The sequence below is a fragment of the Sitophilus oryzae genome, unplaced genomic scaffold (genome assembly GCF_002938485.1).
Source record: "Sitophilus oryzae breed Bouriz unplaced genomic scaffold, Soryzae_2.0 scaffold_1436_pilon_pilon, whole genome shotgun sequence".
NCBI lineage: Eukaryota > Metazoa > Arthropoda > Insecta > Coleoptera > Curculionidae > Sitophilus > Sitophilus oryzae.
In genome coordinates, this window is record NW_022146100.1 from 4,361,589 (window position 1) to 4,388,988 (window position 27,400).

The 27,400-nt window shown below is 33.0% G+C and overlaps 1 protein-coding gene across 2 annotated transcripts in view; it reads left to right on the plus strand.

The window, feature by feature from the left end:
- Positions 1 to 27,400, plus strand: part of LOC115876500 (receptor-type tyrosine-protein phosphatase kappa) — a 113,299-nt gene that overhangs the window by 20,681 nt on the left and 65,218 nt on the right. For both annotated transcript variants that reach the window (XM_030892301.1, XM_030892302.1), the window contains exon 2: positions 17,947 to 18,445. In XM_030892301.1, coding sequence (XP_030748161.1) covers positions 18,226 to 18,445 — 220 coding nt within the window. In that variant the 5' untranslated portion in view covers positions 17,947 to 18,225. The remainder of the gene's footprint in view (positions 1 to 17,946; positions 18,446 to 27,400) is intronic.

A 27,400-nucleotide genomic window follows, 5' to 3' on the forward strand; every position in this document is an offset into this window, starting at 1 on the left:
AATAACAAAGATAACATTTTCAGTAACGTTTACTTGTCTCTGCTTCCGATCTGATCCAGCGACGTATTTGCCAAGCTGAGTGCTGTAGAGGGAAATCACTTCCAGAGAGACGTACTGCAAAAAGTCTGCCAGAAAAAGCAAGCCAGAAAAATGCCTCGTAGAAAAATCCTCGTATAAAAAAAATCCTGATTCAAAAAAAATCCTGGTGGAAAAATCCTGGTCTTAAAAGTCTGGTGGGAACAATCCTGGTCTTAAAAAATCCTGGTCTTAAAAAATCCTGGTCTTAAAAGCCCTAAAACCGAGAGCGGTATTAGGTTTACGAAATAAAAAGAAAGTTACCTAGAAGGGTTAGTTTGAAACAAAAGGAACACAGCTATAATTAATTAAATAATCAAAACACGTTTCAACTGTAGAAATATAGAAAATATCATAAAAAGTTACCTTGCTGGGCTTCACAAAAAATGTAGGTGGATGTTTAAATTGCTGGATTCAGAAAGCAGAAATTACTGGAACAGGTGGTGGTTTTATGTTCCACGTCCCAAGAAAATCGACGATGACAAAGAAATAAGTCAAAAGGCTTTCCCTGTTAAGAAATAATTTGAATAGTACAAATCACACTAGACAAAATGACGATCAAAAAAAAAATTACCAGCCGCGACCAGATTAAAATCCCGTATAAAATAGCTCAGAGATACTTTTAAAAGGTAAGGTAACAAATGAAACAGCAAAAGTATCCCTTATAGTTCTAGTCAGTGATTATACCCAACAAACGGGTAAAAAAGGAAAATTCCAACAAATTACACTGACCAAAACACCTGCTTTGAAGCTGAATGGAAAAATGGGAAACCTACCTCGATCAGATAGAGTTCCGGCCCGAAGAAATTTGATTTATATTGCAAAGTTGCAATTTAATATTCTGGGAATTTAGAAACATTGCCAAAATAAACATTACTTAGAATTAATAGTAAATTCCAATAACCATTAAAACACAAACATACCAAACCTTATGCCGGTGACGATGCATACACAATATTACGACACAAGGATGTCGATTATGCAATCAATAATTATCAGAAAATACAAACATCAGAATTTAAAGGAAGTACTGCTCAACCTGACAACAGCCTGTGTGCGCCGAATTCACTCATCTCAACTGATCTGAGCAATTTAAATATAAATGACATTATTAATAATAATATTGTTAACTTTACAATTTGCAGAAAATAAACAAATGATAAATTTCAAAAATTATGCAGGTAAATAACTTCATTTTGAGCTCTATAATGAAATATATACGATCAAATTATATTTTAGAGACAATCCACACTTGATAATAAATCTTCTAAGATAATACAAGGGCAAGCAGTACCGCAGAACTACTAGAAATTACGGCAAATAGGCTAACATTCAGAAACATAAACAAGTCCAGAAATTAAAGGTAATATTTTTGATTGATTATATTAGCATAAGATAATACATTTTAATTATATTTTAGATCATTACTGATTGATTACTGACTGATATATGGCATGGAAAGCAAAATATACTAAGCAAAGGAGAGTAAGAAAGATAATGAAATATAGCTGTACTGAATATTTGTTTATAAAAATTAAATTTAATAAATTTATTTATTAACATAAGCAAGAGTTTCATCTAACTTGTAAGCAATACTGGTATATATTTTTAAACTTAGTTAAAGCTAAATTTGGACTGTTACAGTCTGCCCAGCGACAAAAAAAATTCTTCTTATTGTAAATCATATGATCCTAATTAATAAACTGCAGCACTATGGGTTCAGGGGAACATCTCTCGAATGGTTTAAGTCGTATCTCAGTCACAGAAGTCAACTTGTGAGGGTGGATACCACGTTGTCTTCTAGCAAGCCAATAGAATGTGCAGTACCTCAAGGCTCAGTACTAGGCCCTATTTTGTTTCTTCTTTTTATTAACGACATTGCTAACATAAACATCAGTGGTAAAATATGTCTTTTTGCGGACACGATACTAGCTTCACTTGGAGCAACAAGCACGTCACCGCACTTCATAAGATTATATCAAATGACTTAATCACCATTAAATCTTGGTGCTATTCGAACCTCCTGAGTCTCAACATTTCTAAAACTGAAGCTTTGTCGTATAAAAACTCGCTGCAGCCTTTTGTACTTAACAACACCACCATTAACGTCGTAAAATCTGTAAAATTCTTAGGGCTTATTGTAAACAATTTTCTGAAATGGGACATGCATATCGACGCTTTGTCGAAAAAATTAAGCTTTGCCTGTTTTGCATTAAGATTTGTTTCTAAAGAGCTTAACTTGTCAGTGGCTAGAACTGTTTATTAGGCACTTTTTGAGTCGCACCTTAGGTATGCCCTTCTGGGTATGTGTTGTGCGACTCAATTTGACCGCATTTTCAAGCTCCAGAAGAAAGCTGTTCGATATTCACTGGGACTAAAGAGCAGAACTCATTGCCAGGACTTTTTTAAAAATTTAAGATATTAACTCTTCCTTCCTTATTTATATTTGAATCCGTTTGCCTAATACGTAAGCATGTATCAGCTTCTCAAGAAAGGCCATCTCACACTTCTGAGCAAGATCTTTATCTTAGAGTTAGATAAAAGTTCAATATTATACAACTCGAAAAAAATGCCATTTGCCAAAATCACCTGCCATTTGAAATCAAATCCATAACATCATTTTCTTCATTTCGCAAAGCATTGAAATCTTATTTACTAGACAAGGCTTTCTACGCCGTAAACTTATATTTTGATAATCGAATTTGATCTTGTAAACACTGGTCTAATATTTGCTATTACTAAATTTACTATAAACTTACTAAATATTTATGAATATTATTTTTATTTTTTTATTCTTTGACATTGTAAACATTTATAAATGTTTATTTTAAACAATAAGACTGACAATGTAATTTGTATACTTGTTTTGTATTCTCTTTTGTTTGTTTACTTTACCTTTGTCTACAAATTGTAACATTTTTTGACATTAAAGGCATTTATTTATTTATTTTTTATTTATTTTACTTTCCAGCTCAAGCAACTTCCTGCACTTATTATTACATTTATCAATATAACTCATTCCGCAAAGAGACTGGAGTTGTGGGCAGCAGCGTCAAAAACTCCAAATGAATTAGCGCTAAGGTCAAAAGAGAGCCTACCACCTGGTGCGGAACAGGCATGGCCGGTGTGGAGAAGTCTGAACCGTTTGCGAACACAGGTTGGCAGATGCAAGACAAACATGAATCAGTGGGGCTACTTTAGGAACAAAATATGAGGCATCTCCTCGTATGCCCAAATCTTCCTTCAAATCCTCGATATTAGTAAAAAGTCCTGAAAAACCTACATAATATTTTAAAATGTGACAAACATTTAATAGTGGAGTGCCCAGAGACTTTTACCTCGGAATTCAATTACTGTCAATGTATTAATGTGAAACCTTCTGTATTGTGTTTTATAGATAAAATACTAAAATGTTTACCCATTTTTTTTTCGTTGCTTTTAATTTTTTTATTTTAGTAATTTTAGTAAATTCTTAATTATTTCCTTCTTAATATTTTGATTTTTTTAATTCTTTTTCTAAGTAAATTTATTGAAATAAATAAATCTAATACATAAGCTATACCTATTCTGCTTATATTCTAATCATTGAAATTTTGATTGAAATCGAATTATACAGGGTGGCGCGTCATATACAACGCGGTTTTTGCAAGGAGAACAAAAGTTTGTGTTTAATGATAAGCGAAAGAGAAGTACATCAAAGTCTCAAAAGAATGAAAAATGGACGGTCACCAGGTCCTGGTAATATTGTAGCCGAATTGTTAAAGTGTGGAACCCAAAGACTGCGCTGGCGTCTGGCAGAGCTATTTAACCAGTGCTGCCTGCAAAGTAAACTACCCCGAGAATGGCGAGTGGCTCACATAGTGTCCATCTTTAAAAAGGGAAATCGTAACGACCCCACTTGTTATAGAGCATTAACAGTTCGGTCAGCAGACTTTTTGGAAAGGTGCTACAGGGTAGGCTCAGGGACAGTATTGGTGACAAATCTCGGAAGACCAAAGCGGATTCACACCGGGGAAATCTTTCACAGATAACCTTTTTGTCCTGCAGCAGGTGATGGAAAAAAAGATAGCAGTAGATCAAGAAGTCCATCTAGCATTTATTGATTTGGAGAAAGCGTACGACTCTATTCCCCGCAGCAAGATATGGGAAGTATTGAATATCTTAGAAGTAGATAGACCTTTGCTTAAGATAATAAAATAGCTATATAAAGAAAATGAATCGTACGTTAAGATAGGACACAGGCTATCTAATCCAATTAACACCACAAAAGGGTTGCGACAAGGATGCAGCTTATCTCCTCTGATCTTCAACGCTTACGTCGAATTAGCCCTTAGGGAATGGAAGACGAAATATCAAGGTATGGGAATACCCATTGGGGACAACACACTATTTACCCTGAGCTTTGCAGACGATCAGGTCGTGATTGCGCAGGACTCATACGATCTAGAGTTCATGACTAAGAGGCTTTATCAAGTATACAACAAATGGGGACTTCAGGTTAGTCTAAAGAAGACCGAATACTTAGCTGTCAATTCCAACACTTGTTTTGAAGTCTTCATTAATGATAACGTCCAGATTCAACAAGTAGACAAATTTAAATACCTGGGTGCTACTATCAACAACGAGGGTTTGGGCAAAGAAGAAATACAAACCGAATTGAGAAGAGCAAACAAGTTATTGGATGTCTTAACAGCCTCTGGTGGGACCGAAACTTATCTGCAACAACTAAAAAGAGACTTGGAAGAACATTGGTGGAGTCAGTTCTTTGCTATGGTTCAGAGCTGTGGACTCTGAGTGCAGACGCGAAGCGCAAAATCCAAGTTGTTGAAATGGACTACCTTAGAAGAAGTGCAGGTATATCTAGGATGGAAAAAAGACAAACATCGAGGTCAGGCGTATCATGAATGCATCGGAGGAGACAGTACTGGATCGAATCGAAAAATCCAGCTTAAAATGGTTTGGACATGTTCTGCGTATGCCGGAGAACAGGTGGCCAAAAAGAGTTTTTCAATGGGCTCCCCAGAGCAGAAGAAAGAGAGGTAGACCTAGAAAATCCTGGAACGGAACGGTTACGGAAGCAATGGAAGCTCGTAACCTAGAAGCTGATGACGCTCTAAATCGAGATGTGTGGCGTAGGGTAACGGGAAGGCAGCAATAGGCTGTAGTTGGAAATGAGTATTAAATACTTAAACCAAATCCCGTTTATATATATATAACAAAAGTTTGTATTGAAATGAAATTTTCTGAGCTTATGTAAGTCAATTTAAAGTATTTTCTAAAATTATGTAGAGTTCTACAGGGTGTCCCCAAAAAAAGTTACACATCAAAGTTATGTTTTTTGTAATGGAACACCCTATATATTAATTGATTTTTCGATTCTAGTAAAAAATAAAGGTTTGTTTCATTAGAAAAGTATATGACTAAAATGTATAGTTTTTGAAATACATTCACCGGCACGAAAAATGGGCACCTTAAAACTTTGATGTATTTTAAAGGTTAATATATTTTATTTTAATGGGCCGATTTTGATGATTTTTAAGCAGTGTGTTGCCAAATTATTTGACTTCTTAGTATCTTTTTCTAAATTAAAAATGAAACTCCCCATCTGTTAATTATACGAGGGAAAACAAAATGTTAATATTTTTGTATATATATGAAAGTTTGAAACACCCTGTGAAATATGTTAAAACAACAAGAAATTTAAAAATTATTTTATCATCTAGATACATCCTTTCTCGATGGTTTGTTTTTTGGTGCATCTCATTAGCTTTATTTTTGTTGGAAATATTCGGTTTTAAAGCAGGCACTAACATTTTTCGTAATTTTTACATTAAGACCATGCCTTTGCTTTTGGGTCTAGTCAACACATCTAGTAAGTTCTGGTCCCGAAACAGGCCTTCTTGACATAAGATTTGCTTCATTTAATCTTCCTCTTGTACTCCGTTAGTTAATATGTACGGTTCTTAAGTGCAATTCATTATCAATTTGAAAAGCTGGCAAACGGCGGTTTCTTAGCGATAAACTTACAATAAGTCGATCGTCTCGATTAGAAGTTCTCATACGAAGGTTCCCGGACGTCTATATTAACGTCCTTATGAACGTAGTCATAATTCAAAGACCATTTAATATACTCTATGGTATTAAGGTATTTTTGGAACCAGAATTTTATAGCAAATTCACTAAACTCGAATAAATAAATGATATATATTTAACTCACCCTGTATATCTATAAAAATATTTTTGAAATGTCAACTACTATTAAACATAATATATTTTGTAAAAGGTTTGGAGTGAAAATCTCAAATAGGAATCCTGATACAGAGCTTTTCCGGAAAACGGAGCCATCTTGTATGTATGCATTTGTATATGTGTGTGTTTATTTAAATACTAAAGTGAAAGCAACGAATTTAAATAGGTAAACTTTGTAATATATCTTATTAACAATACAATGTAAAAAGTTTTATAAAAAATCGTTCACAGTAAATGAATTCCGAGGTTTGTATCTCATAAGGGCTTAAAGCACTCCACTAAAATAACTCCCACATCGACTAAAATCGACTTCCCGGAAAATGGCCAAAATAGCGAAACTAACCCGAACCACATTGAGAAAATTAAGTTATCGGGGTGAAATAGGATGAAGTCATCGCGATTCGGGTAAATAAACTTACTGTAAATTGGAGAATATGGTTTGTTTGTTGTTTGTCTATTGCGAAAGAGGTCTCCATAACATCCAGATGCTCCAGATTGAGGACAGAGATTTCCATTTAGAATAAAATAGAAATACGACTGTACTCCTTTAGAGAATTGGATATCTGTATGTATTTAGAGTTTCTTAAGCATATTTTTGTGTTTTGTTGGCAGAAAAAACTAGAATTTGATCGAGTAACCTATAAGTAACCTTAATTTAATTTATTCTACTACAAGTTATTTTTTAAAATTAAAAAATAACTTGTTAAATAAAGGGTGATTTAATTTAAAGGACAGTACATTATAAAGTACAGGGTGGGTCAAATTGGACGCTTTTAAAGGAAAACACCCTTTTCTATAGGAGATAGATGAAAACTAATATCGGTTTGGTTTGGTTTGGAGTTTACAGAGTGTTTCTCAAAAATGTGCATTTTGAACAAATCGCTATAACTTTTTTAAAATTGATAATTTAAGAATTATCAACAGGAAATTTCATTTTTTATATGGGACACTCAATATAGAGGGTGTTAAATTCATTGAAATGAATTTAAAATTACGTTTTCAGAAATATAACAGACTTGATATTTTGCTCGATGTCTTTTTGAGGTAAAATTGGTCCACTTTAAGTAAGTAAGCTTTGAATGGCGCCGGCTGTAATTTAAAAAAAAATGCTAGCTGTGAGCAGCAATTAAAATGAAAATAATATTTGCAATGAGAGATGCAGAATTTTATGATAATTTAAACTATATTTAACGACATCAACACGTTTAAACTATATCTAATAACAATAAAAATAAATAGCAAACCAAGACATGAGATTTAGCTACAGGTGTTCGACATATTAACCCTTTTCTGTTATGGATTAACTCAGTGGGGGTGAAAGATACCCTCGCATAACCGCTAAGTACTTCTACTTCCGGTCTAGATTATCCGACCAATTTAAAAATAAGAATTTATTCTTCCGCAAACATAAAACTCCGTGGAAAAATCCATAGGCATTATTAGCCTCGATGGCCAACGGCTGGGGTCTTGGTTAGCTATTCAATTATTCTCGAAATTGGCTGCAAAAATGCAAAAAAACGCTGATAACTTCAGCGTTCTGAAAAATATGTTTTCGAGTTACATTAGGGGTAGATCATTAATAAGGGGTCCAAAGCCTACTAGTTAAAAGTGGCGAACTTTTAAAAATTCTGTATTTCGAAGGGGACTGTAACGAAATATCAAGTGTGCTATATATTTGGAAAGGTAATTTTAAGTTGTTTTCAGTTAATTAAAAATATACAGTGTCCCCAATAAAAAATCATTTTTTCTGTTGATAACTCTTAAATTATTAATGTTAAAAAAATTATACTTAAACCATTAAATTCTACGTAAAAAGGTACTTTGGAAATGTTTTCATAAAAATAGAAAATTTTCCATAGCAAAAAAGTCACAACTATTTGTTAATAATGCTCATTTTTGAATGACACCCCGTAACTCCGAAACAGTAAGAGATATCGATGTGCAGTTTTCATCATCATGTTTTTGATAAAATGAGCTCCAAACACCGATATTAGTTTTTGTCTATCTTCTATAGAAAAGGGTGTTCCTTCTAAAAGCGTCCAACTTGACCCACCCTGTACAATCTTTTTTGCAACAAATGTTTGTAACAAACTTTTAGTGCACTTTAAATTTCAAGCATTTCATCTTTCAACCGGATCATCAAGTAAAAACAAAATTGTTTTATTCAAATTAAAAACGGGCATCTGTTTAGAGTTTATACGCATTCCTGCTCGAAAAAAATAAACTTATAGCGAAACTTATCGCTTCGCGTCCACGTCATCGTCGTTTTCATTCAGTGTTTGATGTTTGCCCCCGTGTCTTTCCCCCTGCCGCCTCCGAAACTATGCGAATCCCTAATAATACACCGTATGCCTGGACGTGTTGCCAGATTTCATTCCAACAACGAGCGTATAAATATCGTACAGGGTTCCAAATAGTTATCCAGCGAAATATGGTAATTACAAAACAATTTCCGATGCACGTGATCAACTTTGAGTGACAAGCGATGGCGACAGTGCTTTATGAGTACTTTAGGCTACTTGAAGGAATTACTGAACGCAAATGGTCTCGACAACAAAACTGTGATTGAATATATTGAGCTTACATCGTTATGAATGAAATAAAATTGTTTTCAATTTAATAACAACTTTTTTGAACAGCGGGAAGGTACAGCAATGGGTAATCCATTGTCTCCATTTTTGGCTAATTTATTCATGAGCAGGTTTGAAGTGGAGGCTAAGAATCAGTTTGAGTATTTTCCAAGAGTATGGTTTAGGTATGTGGATGATATTTTTGCTGTTTTTGACACACATTCAGACACCATAGATAATTTTATTTCTTCATATTTTTCATTTTAAAATGACAGCGATCTTCATTTCATAGACACCGTTTTATTCGATCATACGGTAGATTATAATGGAATTAGAGACAAAAGTTTTAAAATAGCCAAAATTTGTTTTTTTCAAAATATCTAGTAAGCCTTGAACTTCTCCGAAAAATCCGAAAGGCGCATATTTATGATCCCACAAAACTGCAATTCTTTCCCCATTTAACCGACTCTCTATCTCCAGTCTCTAGTAGTTTCCGAGATACCTATAGAGAACATCGTAGGAAACTCACCCTGTGTAGTATTTAGAAACTAACTATTATTATTATTTGACTAGATTAATTTAATTTAAAATAAATTTCAGATTTTTTTTCGTATATTCTACTACCAGAAAACCAAAATTATATGATAATGCACTTTTCAACGAAGTTGAAGGAAGATATATAGTGTATCTATCACAATACTTAATAGAATTACTACAATTAGAAGAAAAACAATAAGAAAAAATACCCAAATACCTTCACCTACTACTCATCTACAAAATAAACTAATATAATATCTTACAAAAACACTACACAACTACTTCTTGTATTCTACACTGAAAAAATTATCAAACTTACTAATTAATCAAACAAAAAGAAAAAATAACCAAATTATCCCTTCACCTACTACTTTACTACAAAATAATAAACTATAAAAACACTACTAAACTATTTGTGGTATTCTACACTAAACATTATAATTAAACTTAATAAAATTAATCTAATTTTACACTACAACCACTACAAAGAAATAAGAACATTTTTTAAAACTAGAAGAAACAGAACTTCGATACGTGCGACCAGTATAATAGATCAAGCGGACAAAGAATATAAAATATTTTAAAAATGTGCATTCAGAAAGAAAAAATATCTCGAAAATTATCTAAACAAACATTTTTTTTTCTTATCAGTGAAAAGCATCGGCCTCGTCGGCCTTGCGGAATTTGTCGGGTATTTACAATGGTCGAATTGTATAATTACCAGCTTTTATAGCATATCTAATAGACAAAAAGTATCTGGTCGATTAGTAACCAATTGGCACAGTCCGAAAATTATCGATTTTAATTTTCTCTGTTTTTATTGGTCGCTTCAAAATTCAGAGTAACAAAAAATATTTTTCTGTAGTAAAAGACCGCGAAATACGCCCCGCCATCTGGTGCTTTACATCCATAAACGTCTTAGGTTGAGCTACTTTAAAAATCCATATACAAGGCTGATAGCATGTCCTGAGTAAATGGAATTTTGCAGAGTTCTCAGTTGGAGGCAAATTAGCTAAATTAAAGGTAGTCTTAAGGGCTTGTCCTGATGCAACCCTATTATATAGAGTGTATCTCAGATGATTAATATGTTTAATATAGCTTGGGCAGTGATATACCTTTAAAAGATAATTTAATCCTGACTGAAACAAGTCATCTTTGTTATCATTTTTTTTTAAAAATACGTCAAGGTATTGATAACGATCGTCATCTTTTTTCAGTATCGACAGGCATATTTTTGACTTGTTCCAGTCAGGATTAAATTATTTTTTAAAGCTATATCAAACATATTAACCATCTGAGATACACTCTATACAATAGGATTACATCAAGACAAGCCTTTAAGGCTACCTTTAATTTAACTAATTTGCCTCCAACTGGAAACTCTGCAAAACTCCATGTACTCAGAACATACTATCAGGTAACTGTAAAGATATATCTATTATAGGAATTGTTATAAGTTGTATTTTTTAGATTCAAGAATGGATTGGTAACAAGTAAGATTTTTTAAAATATGGATGGAAGAAAAATCAAAAGGCAATTTAACACCTATTGCTCTTGTAGAAAACTAGGTCTTAAATGTCCTTCAAAGTGTGGTCAGTGCTACGGAATCAGTTGCACAAACTTTTGTATTTTAGTTGAGGATGAAAATGACGCTCAGGATGACGTCATAGCAGATTTTATTTAACAACTTTAATTTAATAATAATTTTATTAACAATAATTTTATTTAATAAATAATATTTAACCGTTATTTTTAATTGCTTATTTTAAATTTGTTTTTTACTGTTAACGCAAAAATTATAGCTGATTGGTTTAAAAAACTGGAAAATTTCTAAAACTTATAGTAAAAAATTGCTCTATCTCTGTTACTATTTATTTTAGAAAAAAATGATTAAAGGTAAAATATTCCAAATTTAATTCTCTACAAAAAACGTATCTTTAGTTTTTTCGAAAAAAGTTATGCAAACAGAGATATTTGAAAAAATCGAAAAAATCCAAGATGGCGGCGGTTTTTTTCAAACTTCCCCCACTGGGACCGAATGGGACTTTTGAGGGGTTAAATAGTAGATCATTATCTACACATTCCCGTTGAGATCGGTTGGTTTACTAATTTTTTCCACCTTTACATATAATACTCGGCTACGTTTACTGGCCTGTATGGTTTTAATTTCATTCTAATACCTCCACGTGTTCCCGAGGTAAAGGGTCTTGACAGACAGACAGACGGTTTTTTCTTTTGATATACGAAACTCTAAATACGTGTGGAATACAACGAATAATACGGAAAGGAGGGAAAAACAAGATAATATCAAAGTTACCTCTTTTTGCTTTGATGGTTTTATAAAACAACAAAGTTCCTCGCCTCAAAGCGGCTGTTTTTCGAAGGTATTTTTGTCTCCTTAATAACGATATCGAGCTGTTTGCCCTACCGTGATAATCCAGATGTTAAGCCCTCCATACACTTCAGTTATTTTGTCCGGTTTTAATCGAATTTAGTTAAAAAGATAATAAGTGTACTCTTCCGTTTTTCCTTTTCATTCAATATTTGTCTTTGTTACATATTTTAACCATTCGTTCTTGCCTGATAATATATGGATATAAAATAATGAGTTATAGTTTTAAATTTCGATAACAGCTACCTAAATTTTAGTTGACCTTGTATAGCCTGATATTTAATTACAGTATCCATTGTATGTTAAAGGGTGAGAGAAAATTAATATGGAACTTTAGTCACTTTTAAAAGGAAGTTACTCCTTTATTTTAAATGGAACACCCAGTATATTATACCGGTGTTCAATGGGGAATTTACTTAATTATCTTCAAAATAATCTTGCCTACCCCTCAGACAAATATTTTCCTAGATATTTTAATTTTTATGATTTTGCGTCAGTAGATCTTTATTATTTGAAAAAATCTAGGGGTGGCTGTGATATATCTTTGTTAATTTAACAAAAATTAAAGATTTTAGAGTAAAATACACAACGGCAATAAAAAAAGATACACGTTTAAAAGATATTTTAATTATTACACAATTAAAACTAGATATAAACTTATAATTATGTGACAAAAATTAATTAGATGAAATTAAATATTTCCTTTCCTGTTAACTGCATAAAATGATTGTCTTTTCAAAAGGATCTTTTCATTGTAAAAGACATATGTAGAGTTCTACTTTGAAAAGCAGCTACAATAATTTCTCTCATGTTTTCGACAATATTTGGTCGAGTTTTTTAAATACTGTCTTTAACATATCCCCATAAAAAACAGACTAGATAAAATCATGAGTATCCTATTAATTGGTGAATGCACACTGCATTCACTAAGTAATAGAATCATATCAATTCTCTCTGATGTAGGATAAGTTTGCATTTTAGGCAAATTTACCTGTACTTCTATTCATCAATTTTAACTTTAAATCCTGTTTTGAATTTTCTTTTTTACATCAATTATAAGCGCCATTGTTAACAAGTTTTCTCTCGAATCGGATAAAAAAAACTGGTTAAAATGAGATAGGGTATAGAGGCTGCTTACCCGTTCATCCGGCCGGCATACGTGTTTTAACTACGCTGTGCAATAAAACTAAAGTATATGGAGACCTTTAGGGCTGGAAAACTTCCCGACCTAATTCTGGATCCCCTCCAAGTTTATATATCATTTACGGCATCTTAGTGGAGCATCGGCTCGAAGAAGAATGAGATAAAGTCGACAAAACACACGGCGTCATCAATTTCGGCGAGGTTTAATCTAGATTTAGCTTTTGTTGTTGTCGGCAAGAAGTTCATCTGTAGCTTTAGGGAACGCCAGAAAATTGAAATCCGTTAAAAGAATACTTAAACTAATGTACAGGGTGGCGTCTCTCATACGACGTGGACGCTCTAAGGTGAAAGGTAGTTTATATCGAAATGAAATTTTGGGAGCATATGTAGGTTAATACAAAGCATTTATAAAAATATGTAGAGTTCCAGAGAAAGGCCCCAAAAAAGTTACGCATCAAAATTTTTTAAAAACCCTATATATTAATTGATTTTATATAAATATCCCTATAAAAAAGTCTAGACTGGATAAATCATGAGAATTTAAGTATTCTATTAATTGGTGAATATGCATTCACCTATAATTAATACTACTGCAGTCACCAACTGAATCATATCAATTCTCTCTGATTTACGATATGTTTCCATTTTTGGCAAATTTCTAAGTTTTTTTTTGTTTTAACCACACAATACAAAAATGATCACCAGTTGTTAAAATTGAACTAATTTGACAGCTATGTTGTAGTAACGTCTGGCATATCACAGCCACCTAGATTTTATCACATTATAAAGATCTACTGACACAATCATAAGAATGAAATATCTAGGAAAATGTCTGTTTGAGGGGTAGGTCATTTTAATAGAATTTTGATGAGACATGAATTCCCCGTTGAATGTCGGAATAATATACTTACTGGTTGTTCCATTTAAAATAAAAGAGTTATCCTTCCCATTAAAAGTGCCTAATGTTTAATATTAATTTTGTCTCACCCTGTATAATTTTTTGGATCATGTTTTAATTTGATTTAAAGTACAACAGATATTTTAACTACATATTTGGCTATACTTCAATCTAGGTAGCTTTTATTGAAATTTTAAAATTGTTCTTCATTTTTAGAAAATGTTAATTATGTCAAAAACCTTATATTTTAATTATATACTTCTCTAATGAAACACTCACCTTTATTTTTCTCACAGAATACAAAAATTAATTAATATATAGAGTGTTTTATTACAAAAAACACAACTTGATGTGTAACTTTTTTGGGCATACTCTGTAGAACTGTCTGTATTTTTAAGAAGTGCTCTAAATTAACCCAAATACGCTCAAAAAATTTAATTTCAGTACAAACTATCATTTTCCGTGGAGCCTCCGCGACTTATGAGAAGCGCCACCCTGTATTTAGAGAAAAATACAATCGAGAACATTCCTCAAATAATTTTATATATAAAATGACAGCGATCTTCATTGCATAACCGTTGCATTTATTCGATTACAGTATATTCATTCTGTTGTTTATATTTAACCAGTACTAAGAAAAACTTGACCTATGAAAATATATTTATTAATATCTAGTGGTTCCTTCTATATTGATATAGATAATAGTGTTGGGAAAATTCGAATTAAATAATACGACTAATTCGATAGTAAATTAAAACTAACTAATTCGAATTATCTTTTTCGATATATCGAGATAAAAATTAGTAGTATTTTATATTATATCTGTGGTAACCGAATTACAAATGAACATAAAACATAACCTCTTATGGACAAATACGAATATTAGTAATTAGTATAGTACTATTAGTAGTATTCTTTCATTCTGAACGAACTGAAAATTTTCACTTAAACTGATTTATAAAGGGAATCAAGCAAAGAAAGGAACGATCCGATATAGAAAAATCCAGAAATCATTGTTATTTCCTATACCACGTAGGAATAAATCAGTTTAAGTGAAAATTTTCATTTCGTTCAGAACGAAAGAATACTACTATTATTTGGTTCATTTCCATCTCACCCAAATTTCACCGAACACTAAAATTAATTTTCTTCTTTTATCTAAATAATTATTGATTGCAACTGATAAAATAAAAAGAAATACAAACAAGGACATACTTATATCGTTTTAGAAGAAGCTTTTATTTTAGATATGAGCTTTTCAATAGGAATTGAAACAATCATAAACTCGGCACTTTTAAATTTAAAACTTTAAATTATGGTTTAATTTATTAAACGGCTTCGGCACAGTTAATAGAATACATTGAATAAAGAATTTTTTTTATTTTTTATTCAGTGATAGAATATAGGTATGGCAATGGTTCAGATTTGTTTAAAATAGCCCCTAGACGAGCACTAGCTGGGACGAATTTATTTTTAGGTTAAATTTATAATACTACTAAATAATTCGAATTATTAATTCGATTGTGAAATATGAATTATTACTAATTATTCGATGGTGAAAATAATTCGATTATTCCCGTCACTAATAGATAATGCTAGACAGATAACTTGTTTAATATAAATGGAGCACTTTGTATATTTTTACGCATAAGATGCACAATTTAATTGTCTGTCAAATTTTATTACAGTTTCTAAATAAATGAGTTAGGAATATTATATAATTTTTAGCATCTGTACATTGAGCGAATTTTTTACTTGTTTAAAAAAAATCTAAAATGGATCGTCGATGAAAAATGGTCCTATAATTTTATCGCCTAGTATTTCGCACCTAACATTGAGCTTTTGGGGAGGTTGGGTGTGTCCTTCAACAACAATATGCGGATTCTCATCGCTCCAGTATCTGCAGTTCTGCTTATTCACAATTCCGTTTAAAAAAAATGAGCACTCATCACTAAAACAAATATTTTTAGTGAGTGAAGGTTTCCTTCGAATTTCCTCCGTCATTAGTTCACAGAACTGAAACCTTCTATCTGGATCGTCGTCGCCAAGTTCCTGCAGAATCTTCATTTTGTAGGGATGGAATTTGTGCATTTTCAATACTCTCCTGATAGATGTTCGAGGTATACCTGTGATTTACGCCAACTGGCGTGTTGATGCTTCTGGATTGACTGATAACTGACTAATAGCTTCCATCTGCATCTTCATTCAGTACCCTGGGCCCTGTCCTTGTTTTATTTTTGACCGACCCAGTTTCTTGAAACTTTAAAATCAAATCTCTAACATAAACGTGACTTACGTTTTTGTCCGGATTTCTCTCATTGAAAGCACGGGCCGTTCTCAAATAACACATACCTTCAGCATCATAAAGAAAAACTATTTGAATTCTTTCTTCCACAGGATAAACCATTTCTCTTTCAAATAAGCGAATCAAATAAACGTTTAAAATACTACCAAATTTGCAAACGATTGAAAATCGATAGAAGACAGTGCAAAAACGCAAAGATATGCCTTTTAAGGTTCCTGTCTGTTGAAAGTAAAAAAATAGATGATCATCAAACCTCTTATGGACAAATACGAATATTAGTAATTAGTATAGTACTATTAGTAGTATTCTTTCGTTCTGAACGAACTGAAAATTTTCACTTAAACTGATTTATAAAGGGAATCAAGCAAAGAAAGGAACGATCCGATATAGAAAAATCCAGAAATCATTGTTATTTCCTATACCACGTAGGAATAAAAGAATACTACTATTATTTGGTTCATTTCCATCTCACCCAAATTTCACCGAACACTAAAATTAATTTTCTTCTTTTATCTAAATAATTATTGATTGCAACTGATAAAAGAAAAAGAAATACGAACAAGGACATACTTATATCGTTTTAGAAGAAGCTTTTATTTTAGATATGAGCTTTTCAATAGGAATTGAAACAATCATAAACTCGGCACTTTTAAATTTAAAACTTTAAATTATGGTTTAATTTATTAAACGGCTTCGGCACAGTTAATAGAATACATCGAATAAAGAATTTTTTTTTTAATTTTTTATTCAGTGATAGAATATAGGTATGGCAATGGTTCAGAATTTGTTTAAAATAGCCCCTAGACGAGCACTAGCTGGGACGAATTTATTTTTAGGTTAAATTTATAATACTACTAAATAATTCGAATTATTAATTCGATTGTGAAATATGAATTATTACTAATTATTCGATGGTGAAAATAATTCGATTATTCCCGTCACTAATAGATAATGCTAGACAGATAACTTGTTTAATATAAATGGAGCACTTTGTATATTTTTACGCATAAGATGCACAATTTAATTGTCTGTCAAATTTTATTACAGTTTCTAAATAAATGAGTTAGGAATATTATATAAGTTTTAGCATCTGTACATTGAGCGAATTTTTTACTTGTTTAAAAAAAATCTAAAATGTCAAGATTCCATAGGTATATTGATAAATAAATAAGGTATAAAATATAAGAAAATGCATTTTCTATAAAGATTTGAAGACATAGGAAAAAAAAAATAGTATAGTACAATTTAATATATAAATAAATATTGTATCTGATGTTTGTAAAATATACAAGGTGTTCCGTTTAAGTTGAACAAGTTATTGCAGTTTGAAGCTAGTTTATTATTTAAAATAATTTTTTAGATATTCTGTATAAGATAGGAATATTTTTAATGCTACTATTAATTGCTTACGTGTGTATAAGTGATTTTAAAAACTTAAATACGCCTAGGAAAAAGAAAATTGTAAATATCTCAAAAACGGCAAGATTTAGGTAAGGCAAACCTTAATCAAATTTACCAATATTTTAATCGTACTAAAACTGTATTAATATCCAGGGGGCTCCGTTTAAAAAAATACAACTTTGGTAATTTTTATTTATTTGGGACACCCTGTACTTGAAAATTATTTTAAATTGTAGTTCTAGTAGTCCTTCGCAATGATCCCACAACTTACAGTTTCTATAAATTTAATCATTTGGCTACAATCTCCGTGTCGAATAGCCTGAACAACCCTGTAGAACATTATCACATAATATACTAATTTCTCTTCCTATTTCAGGTTACGCATACGTCAATCCGCCAGCCGCTGACAAATTACCCCTACCCACGATCCATTAATCCGCAAACATCGACTACTGACCTTCCGTCTAACCCTGGCATGAAATTTATCGTTCTCACCCGCCGTTTCGAATCGCCCGTCCTAAATCACCTCGAAAGCCTCACTTGATTTCCGTTCTCATCCCGCAATGACAGATCTCCCTCATGCTTCAACCGGCACGCACGGGCCAATCGGCGGCCGGTTCTGACGGGCGCAGGGAGGACTGAACGGCGGTGCGCCATGTCGAGCGACCCGGAAACGACCAAGCACAAGGCGCACTCTACGGGAACGGTCAACAAGAAGCACCACAGATCAAGGTCGACGCCTCGGTATAATAATGAGGTGGACAAGCCGAGGAAGAAACGGCATGTTAGTGCTGCTAATTCGTTTACGTCGATTCCCAATGCGATCAAGCTGTCTATGCTGAACAGCGGACTGTTGCCTACCAGTAAATTTAACGGTACGTTTTGAGTGGAGTATTGTGCTGAAGTACCGTGTGATTGAATGAGAATGAATCCAGAAATGGGCGTAAAATTATATATTCTAGATTGTATGGGAGGAGAAAAGTTAATCACCGCATCCTTATAGAATCTACTGTGTTGAGTTATCACTCAAAAAAGGAGGAAACAGTAGATTCAGTGATGAGGTGCTCTGATGATGTTTCCTTATCTTTTACCTCCAACATTTTTTCATAGTCCAGTTCCAAACGTATCTAAGCTTAGTTCTTTCACTGTGTGTTTTTGTTTGTTACACATCTGAACAAAGTGAATTTATTTAAAAATTATTTTTGCAAAAATCCACATTCAATTCTAATAATTTTGATAAAGACGAAGAAGATACCTACCACTTTAAGTCTTGCTGAAATTTTCAACAAAGACAGCTGTTATTAAGCTGTTTAAAGTTCATGTTAAATATTTAAACTACAATACAAAAGAATTTAAGTATTCTTAAAACACTTGTTCGCTATTTGGAAACAATTTATATTGTTATTTTAAAGTATCAAGAACTTTAAATATCTGATTATAAGTTGTCCCTAACTACGGCGCCTACGGTGATTTCTCCATTTGATCACATGGTATACCATTGTTTATGCATGTATGTAAATGCATGTATGTAAATATGTTTATGCATGTATGTTTATGCATGTATGTTTATGCATGTTTATGTTTATGCATGTATGTAAATAGCAAACTTCAAATACAATTGCATTTACCTCATTAACATATGTTACAGTTTATTTATTTAATATTTTGTTTTACAAATTTATTTGTCATTATATTGCACTGTGATGTTATCCAAATTTGTGAGTTTTATTTGCTTGTTTCGTTTGTACATGGTCGTGATTTATATAAAATTAACAGCACATTAATATGGCAGATTTTTTTTTATAAAATGTGTATCCGGTACATTAAAATTGTGATAACTGAAAACGGTATTTTAATATAATGATTTAATTCCGGATTCAATTTTTCTTTTGAATCTATATATATTTACACTATCGGACAGAAGTAGAGCAACAAAGTTCATTTTTATTCATGTTTGAATAAAAAAAATTATTAGGTTGTGATTTTCGGCTATGTTTACTAACACACTATCCTTACACTAAAAGTAATATTTTACAAAATGTTGGTGTACTTTAATCAGTTTAAAAATGGTAAATAATAATGATTATAAAAATTGATGAGAATGGGGGCGACAAAAGTAGAGCAACAAATTGTATTCAAGAGATTTTATTGTGTCTTATTTCAACAAAAAATATTTAATTGGGACCCAGCTTAATGAGGCAAATGAGGTATTTTTCAAACCACCCCGATCCACCCCTAGGTACCACCCACTCACTTCTAATCTCAAGATAGCGATACCCCACTTGTGACACTTCTTTGGAAAGCTAATTGAAATTGCTAAACGATGGTCATACAGATTTCAACTTCTGTCTTCTTTCAAAAATTACTGGTAAGTAGTGATAAGAAATGTAGGTGTGACAATTTGAAAGAAATTTAAAATGATTATTTATTTTAACAATTGCTCAAAATGACAGCCGTTTTGTTCCATACAAAAATACAAACGATTTTTAAATTCTTATCTCACTTTTTGGAAAGTCTCTCTCGGAATATTTCGACATGCTTCAGTTATCCTCTGCTGCAATTCCTGCAACGAACCTGGTTTTGTCTTCAAGACTATAGATTTAGTGTAACCCCACAAGAAAAAGTCTAAAGGAGTGAGATCAGGTGACCTTGGCGGCCACTCGATTGGATCCCTTCTGCCAATCCATTGCCATGGATAATATCTATCCAACCACCGCCTTGTGACAATAGAATAATGCGGAGGGGCTCCATCTTGCTGAAAGTGTATGAGGTCTTCATTAAGAATTAAGTTTCCTTCCAAATCTCTTTGATTTTCAACCTCATTTACAATGGCTGGCTCTATCAAATTGTTCAGCATTTCCACATAAGCATCACCAGTCAAATTTCCGTCGATGAAAAATGGACCTATAATTTTATCGCCTAGTATTCCGCACCAAACATTGAACTTTTAGGGATGTTGGGTGTGTCCTTCAACAACAATATGCGGATTCTCATTGCTCCAGTATCTGCAGTTCTGCTTATTCACAATTCCGTTTAAAAAAAATGAGCACTCATCACTAAAACAAATATTTTTAGTGAGTGAAGGTTTCCTTCGAATTTCCTCCGTCATTAGTTCACAGAACTGAAACCTTCTATCTGGATCGTCGTCGCCAAGTTCCTGCAGAATCTTTATTTTGTAGGGATGGAATTTGTGCATTTTCAATACTCTCCTGACAGATATTTGAGGTATACCTGTGATTTACGCCAACTGGCGTGTTGATGCTTCTGGATTGACTGATAACTGACTAATAGCTTCCATCTGCATCTTCATTCAGTACCCTGGGCCCTATCCTTTTTTATTTTTAACCGACCCAGTTTCTTGAAACTTTAAAATCAAATCTCACAAACCAAACCAAACCAAACCAAACCAAACCAAACATAAACGTGACTTACGTTTTTGTCCGGATTTCTCTCATTGAAAGCAGGGGCCGTTCTCAAATAACACATACCTTCAGCATCATAAAGAAAAACTATTTGAATTCTTTCTTCCACAGGATAAACCATTTTTCTTTCAAATAAGCGAATCAAATAAACGTTTAAAATACTACCAAATTTGCATACGATTGAAAATCGATAGAAGACAGTGCAAAAACGCAAAGATATGCCTTTTAAGGTTCCTGTCTGTTGAAAGTAAAAAAATAGATGATAAGGAAGAATTTGCGTTATCGCAAAATTAGGCTGAACGATTAGTAAAACATCTTTGTGTTGCCTTTTTATTATATAGATTTTTTATTTTTAACTTGAAAATGGCAATGGTTTAAAAATGGCATTGATGAGATTAGAAGTGAGGGGATGGCACCTAGTGGTGCGTCGGGGTGGTTTAAAAATGCCTCATTTGCCTAATTTAGCTGGGTCCAAAATTGTAACTTATGCTGAAAAAATTACTTTTTTCATTAATGTCCACCTAATTTTTCGTGTAAGAGGTAGTTTTTCAATTTCACCCTAAAAACGTTATGATCATCGTTTAGCATTTTTTATGGCCTTCCCAAAAAGGCGCCACAAGTGGGGTGTTGCCGTTTAAGATTTTCGAGTGAGTAGGGGTGCCGCTTAAGGGGTAGATCGGGGCGGTTCAAAAAATACGTCATATGTATTCCCCTTCGATATCATAGAAACGGTATTTTTTATTTTTTTGATATCTTTTTTGGTTTAAAAATTATAGCCATTGTAAGTTTTCAGTGGCCCACCATGTATAGTTCACAATAATCACCAAAGCTGCCTTGTCATATTGAAAATAAAAATTTCAAAAAGGAATTATAATTGAAAAAATTGCAAATTGTTGGTGGCAAAATTAACCAAGGCAAGTATTAACATGATCCAAAAAAAAATGCTCAGGAGACATGGTTCTGACCGTAAAATTATATTTTAGGAAAATTTACACACGAAATTATTGCACAGGATGTGTCAAAGTTAGGATAAAAAACCAACCCCCGATTAACCCTGTATAATATGCCAAATACTAAAGTATATAAAAAACTTACCAATTTAAGTTGGTATTACTATATACTTTACCAATTTAAGTTGATATAATTATATACAGCTGAAGGAGATTTGGAAGGAAATTTAATTCTTAATGAAGACCTCATACACTTTCAGCAAGATGGAGCCCCTCCGCATTATTCTATTGTTACAAGGCGGTGGTTGGATAGATATTATCCACAGCAATGGATTGGCAGAAGGGGTCCAATCGAGTGGCCGCCAAGGTCACCTGATCTCACTACTTTAGACTTTTTCTTGTGGGGTTACACTAAATCCATAGTCTACAAGACAAAACCAGGTTTGTTGCAAGAATTGCGGCAGAGGATAACTGAAGCATGTCGAAATATTTCCAGAGAGACTTTCCAAAAAGTGAGAGAAGAATTTGAAAATTGTTTGTATTTTTGTATGGAACAAAACGGCTGTCATTTTGAGCAATTGTTAAAATAAATTATCATTTTAAATTTCTTTTTAAATTGTCATAGCTACATTTCTTATCACTACTTACCAGTAATTGTTGAAAGAAGACAGAAGTTGAAATCTGTATGACCATCGTTTAGCAATTTCAATTAGCTTTCCAAAGAAGTGTCACAAGTGGGGTATCGCTATCTTGAGATTAGAAGTGAGTGGGTGGCACCTAGGGGTGGGTCCGGGTGGTTTGAAAAATACCTCATTTGCCTCATTAAGCTGGGTCCCAATTTGTAACTTATACTGAAAAATCACTTTTTTCATTAATGTCCACCTAATTTTTCGTGTAAGGGGTAGTTTTTCAATTTAACACTAAAAACGTTATGATTATCGTTTAGCTTCCCAAAAAGGCGCCACAAGTGGGGTGTTGCCATTTAAGATTTTCAAGTGAGCAGGGGTGCCGCCTAAGGGGTAGGTCGGGGTGGTTCAAAAAATACGTCATATGTATTCCCCTTCGATATCATAGAAACGGTATTTTTTTATTTTTTTGATATCTTTTTTGGTTTAAAAATTATAGCCATTGTAAGTTTTCAGTGGCCCACCATGTATAGTTCACAATAATCACCAAAGCTGCCTTGTCATATTGAAAATAAAAATTTCAAAAAGGAATTCTAATTGAAAAAATTGCAAATTGTTGGTGGCAAAATTAACCAAGGCAAGTATTAACATGATCCAAAAAAAAATGCTCAGGAGACATGGTTCTGACCGTAAAATTATATTTTAGGAAAATTTACACACGAAATTATTGCACAGGATGTGTCAAAGTTAGGATAAAAAACCAACCCCTGATTAACCCTGTATAATATGCCAAATACTAAAGTATATAAAAAACTTACCAATTTAAGTTGGTATTACTATATACTTTACCAATTTAAGTTGATATAATTATATACAGCTGAAGGAGATTTGGAAGGAAATTTAATACTTAGTGAAGACCTCATACACTTTCAGCAAGATGGAGCCCCTCCGCATTATTATTATTCTATTGTCACAAGGCGGTGGTTGGATAGATATTATCCACGGCAATGGATTGGCAGAAGGGGTCCAATCGAGTGGCCGCCAAGGTCACCTGATCTCACTCCTTTAGACTTTTTCTTGTGGGGTTACACTAAATCCATAGTCTACAAGACAAAACCAGGTTCGTTGCAGGAATTGCGGCAGAGGATAACTGAAGCCATGTCGAAATATTCCGAGAGAGACTTTCCAAAAAGTGAGAGAAGAATTTGAAAATCGTTTGTATTTTTGTATGGAACAAAACGGCTGTCATTTTGAGCAATTGTTAAAATAAATTATCATTTTAAATTCCTTTCAAATTGTCACACCTACATTTCTTATCACTACTTACCAGTAATTGTTGAAAGAAGACAGAAGTTGAAATCTGTATGACCATCGTTTAGCAATTTCAATTAGCTTTCCAAAGAAGTGTCACAAGTGGGGTATCGCTATCTTGAGATTAGAAGTGAGTGGTTGGTACCTAGGGGTGGGTCGGGGTGGTTTGAAAAATACCTCATTTGCCTCATTAAGCTGGGTCCCAATTTGTAACTTATACTGAAAAATATCACTTTTTTCATTAATGTCCACCTAATTTTTCGTGTAAGGGGTAGTTTTTCAATTTAACACTAAAAACGTTATGATTATCGTTTAGCTTCCCAAAAAGGCGCCATAAGTGGGGTGTTGCCATTTAAGATTTTCAAGTGAGCAGGGGTGCCGCCTAAGGGGTAGGTCGGGGTGGTTCAAAAAATACGTCATATGTATTCCCCTTCGATATCATAGAAACGGTATTTTTTATTTTTTTTGATATCTTTTGGTTTAAAATTATAGCCATTGTAAGTTTTCAGTGGCCCACCATGTATAGTTCACAATAATCACCAAAGCTGCCTTGTCATATTGAAAATAAAAATTTCAAAAGGAATTATAATTGAAAAAAATTGCAAATTGTTGGTGGCAAGTTCGTTTCTCTCTTAAAAATTAACCAAGGCAAGTATTGACATGATCCAAAAAAAAATGCTCAGGAGACATGGTTCTGACCGTAAAATTATATTCTAGGAAAATTTACACACGAAATTATTGCACAGGATGTGTCAAAGTTAGGATAAAAAACCAACCCCCGATTAACCCTGTATAATATGCCAAATACTAAAGTATATAAAAAACTTACCAATTTAAGTTGGTATTACTATATACTTTACCAATTTAAGTTGATATAATTATATACAGCTGAAGGAGATTTGGAAGGAAATTTAATACTTAGTGAAGACCTCATACACTTTCAGCAAGATGGAGCCCCTCCGCATTATTATTATTCTATTGTCACAAGGCGGTGGTTGCATAGATATTATCCACGGCAATGGATTGGCAGAAGGGGTCCAATCGAGTGGCCGCCAAGGTCACCTGATCTCACTCCTTTAGACTTTTTCTTGTGGGGTTACACTAAATCCATAGTCAAGACAAAACCAGGTTCGTTGCAGGAATTGCGGCAGAGGATAACTGAAGCATGTCGAAATATTCCGAGAGAGACTTTCCAAATAGTGAGAGAAGAATTTGAAAATCGTTTGTATTTTTGTATGGAACAAAACGGCTGTCATTTTGAGCAATTGTTAAAATAAATTATCATTTTAAATTTCTTTCAAATTGTCACACCTACATTTCTTATCACTACTTACCAGTAATTGTTAAAAGAAGACAGAAGTTGAAATCTGTATGACCATCGTTTAGCAATTAATTTCAATTAGCTTTCCAAAGAAGTGTCACAACTGGGGTATCGCTATCTTGAGATTAGAAGTGAGTGGGTGGCACCTAGAGGTGGATCGGGGTGGTTTGAAAAATACCTCATTTGCCTCATTAAGCTGGGTCCCAATTTGTAACTTATACTGAAAAATATCACTTTTTTCATTAATGTCCACCTAATTTTTCGTGTAAGGGGTAGTTTTTCAATTTCACCTTAAAAACGTTATGATCATCGTTTAGCATTTTTATGGGCTTCCCAAAAAGGCGCCACAAGTGGGGTGTTGCCGTTTAAGATTTTCGAGTGAGTAGGGGTGCCGCTTAAGGGGTAGGTCGGGGCGGTTCAAAAAATACGTCATATGTATTCCCCTTAGATATCATATCAAATGGTATTTTTTATTTTTTTGATATCTTTTTTGTTTAAAAATTATAGCCATTGTAAGTTTTCAGTGGCCCACCATGTATAGTTCACAATAATCACCAAAGCTGCCTTGTCATATTGAAAATAAAAATTTCAAAAAGGAATTATAATTGAAAAAATTGCAAATTGTTGGTGGCAAGTTCGTTTCTCTCTTAAAAATTAACCAAGGCAAGTATTGACATGATCCAAAAAAAAATGCTCAGGAGACATGGTTCTGACCGTAAAATTATATTCTAGGAAAATTTACACACGAAATTATTGCACAGGATGTGTCAAAGTTAGGATAAAAAACCAACCCCCGATTAACCCTGTATAATATGCCAAATACTAAAGTATATAAAAAACTTACCAATTTAAGTTGGTATTACTATATACTTTACCAATTTAAGTTGATATAATTATATACAGCTGAAGGAGATTTGGAAGGAAATTTAATACTTAGTGAAGACCTCATACACTTTCAGCAAGATGGAGCCCCTCCGCATTATTATTCTATTGTCACAAGGCGGTGGTTGCATAGATATTATCCACGGCAATGGATTGGCAGAAGGGGTCCAATCGAGTGGCCGCCAAGGTCACCAAGGCAAGTATTGACATGACCCAAAAAAAAATGCTCAGGAGACATAGTTCTGACCGTAAAATTATATTTTAGGAAAATTTACACACGAAATTATTGCACAGGGTGTGTCAAAGTTAGGATAAAATACCAACCCCTAGATTAACCCTGTATAATATGCCAAATACTAAAGTATATAAAAAACTTAGTTTACCAATTTAAGTTGCTGTAATTATATACAGCTTGTTAAAAAATTCATGAAAATAGGGCTAAAATTAACAAAAATATATCGCTTTAAATTTGACCAATTTTTTCCCCGTTGCGTTTTTTTTACATTTGAGTGTATAAGTTAATTTAACTAATCTAGTACAAATAACTGAGTAAGTAGTATTTCGTTTATTTTATTGAGAAAAAGCATTTTTTTCCTTCAATTTCGTCGTACGAATAGCGAAATCGATTTGAGTTTCACGCCATCTCGCAAGCAGCCCCGCTATCTGACCTTGAATCAGAATGAAGCTCACCGCGGCCGATCTGATAGAGTTTCCAGAGATCGTTCTGGAAAAGATAGAGCCGCGATAACGAGCCAGGTGAGAGGGAAATATCGATTCCAGTTACGGAGGGACGAGCATATCACTTTCTCGGTTTTGTTAAGCGATAAAGAAAACGCTTAGGGGCTCAAGATATGTTTGATAGATGGAAAAATGCTCTTAGGATGATAAATGTAAAAATGTTGGCAGTTTTTATAAAATGTCAATCATATACATAAGAATTGTGAACTTTAAAACTAAAGTATCGCAATTTAATAGATATTTATTTTAGTTGAAATCACGTTCACAGGTTTAGGACCAGGAAATAAACAACCTTATATTTAAAATATTGCCATCGTTCCGACGTGTATTTTCGTCCTTATCAAGGATACTTCAAAAGATTAGTTCCTGATTTATGTTAAAAAAATATGTCCTTAGAACGTTAAATAAAAAGGTAATGGGAGATTTTATAAAACGTGTATCATAGACATAAAAATTGTGAACTTTAAAACTAAAATATCGAAATTTAATAAATATTCATTTTAGTATTTGTTGGTCATTAAATAGGGCGGATCTTCAACATTGCCATCGTGGAAACTACGAAATACACAAATTCAGTAAA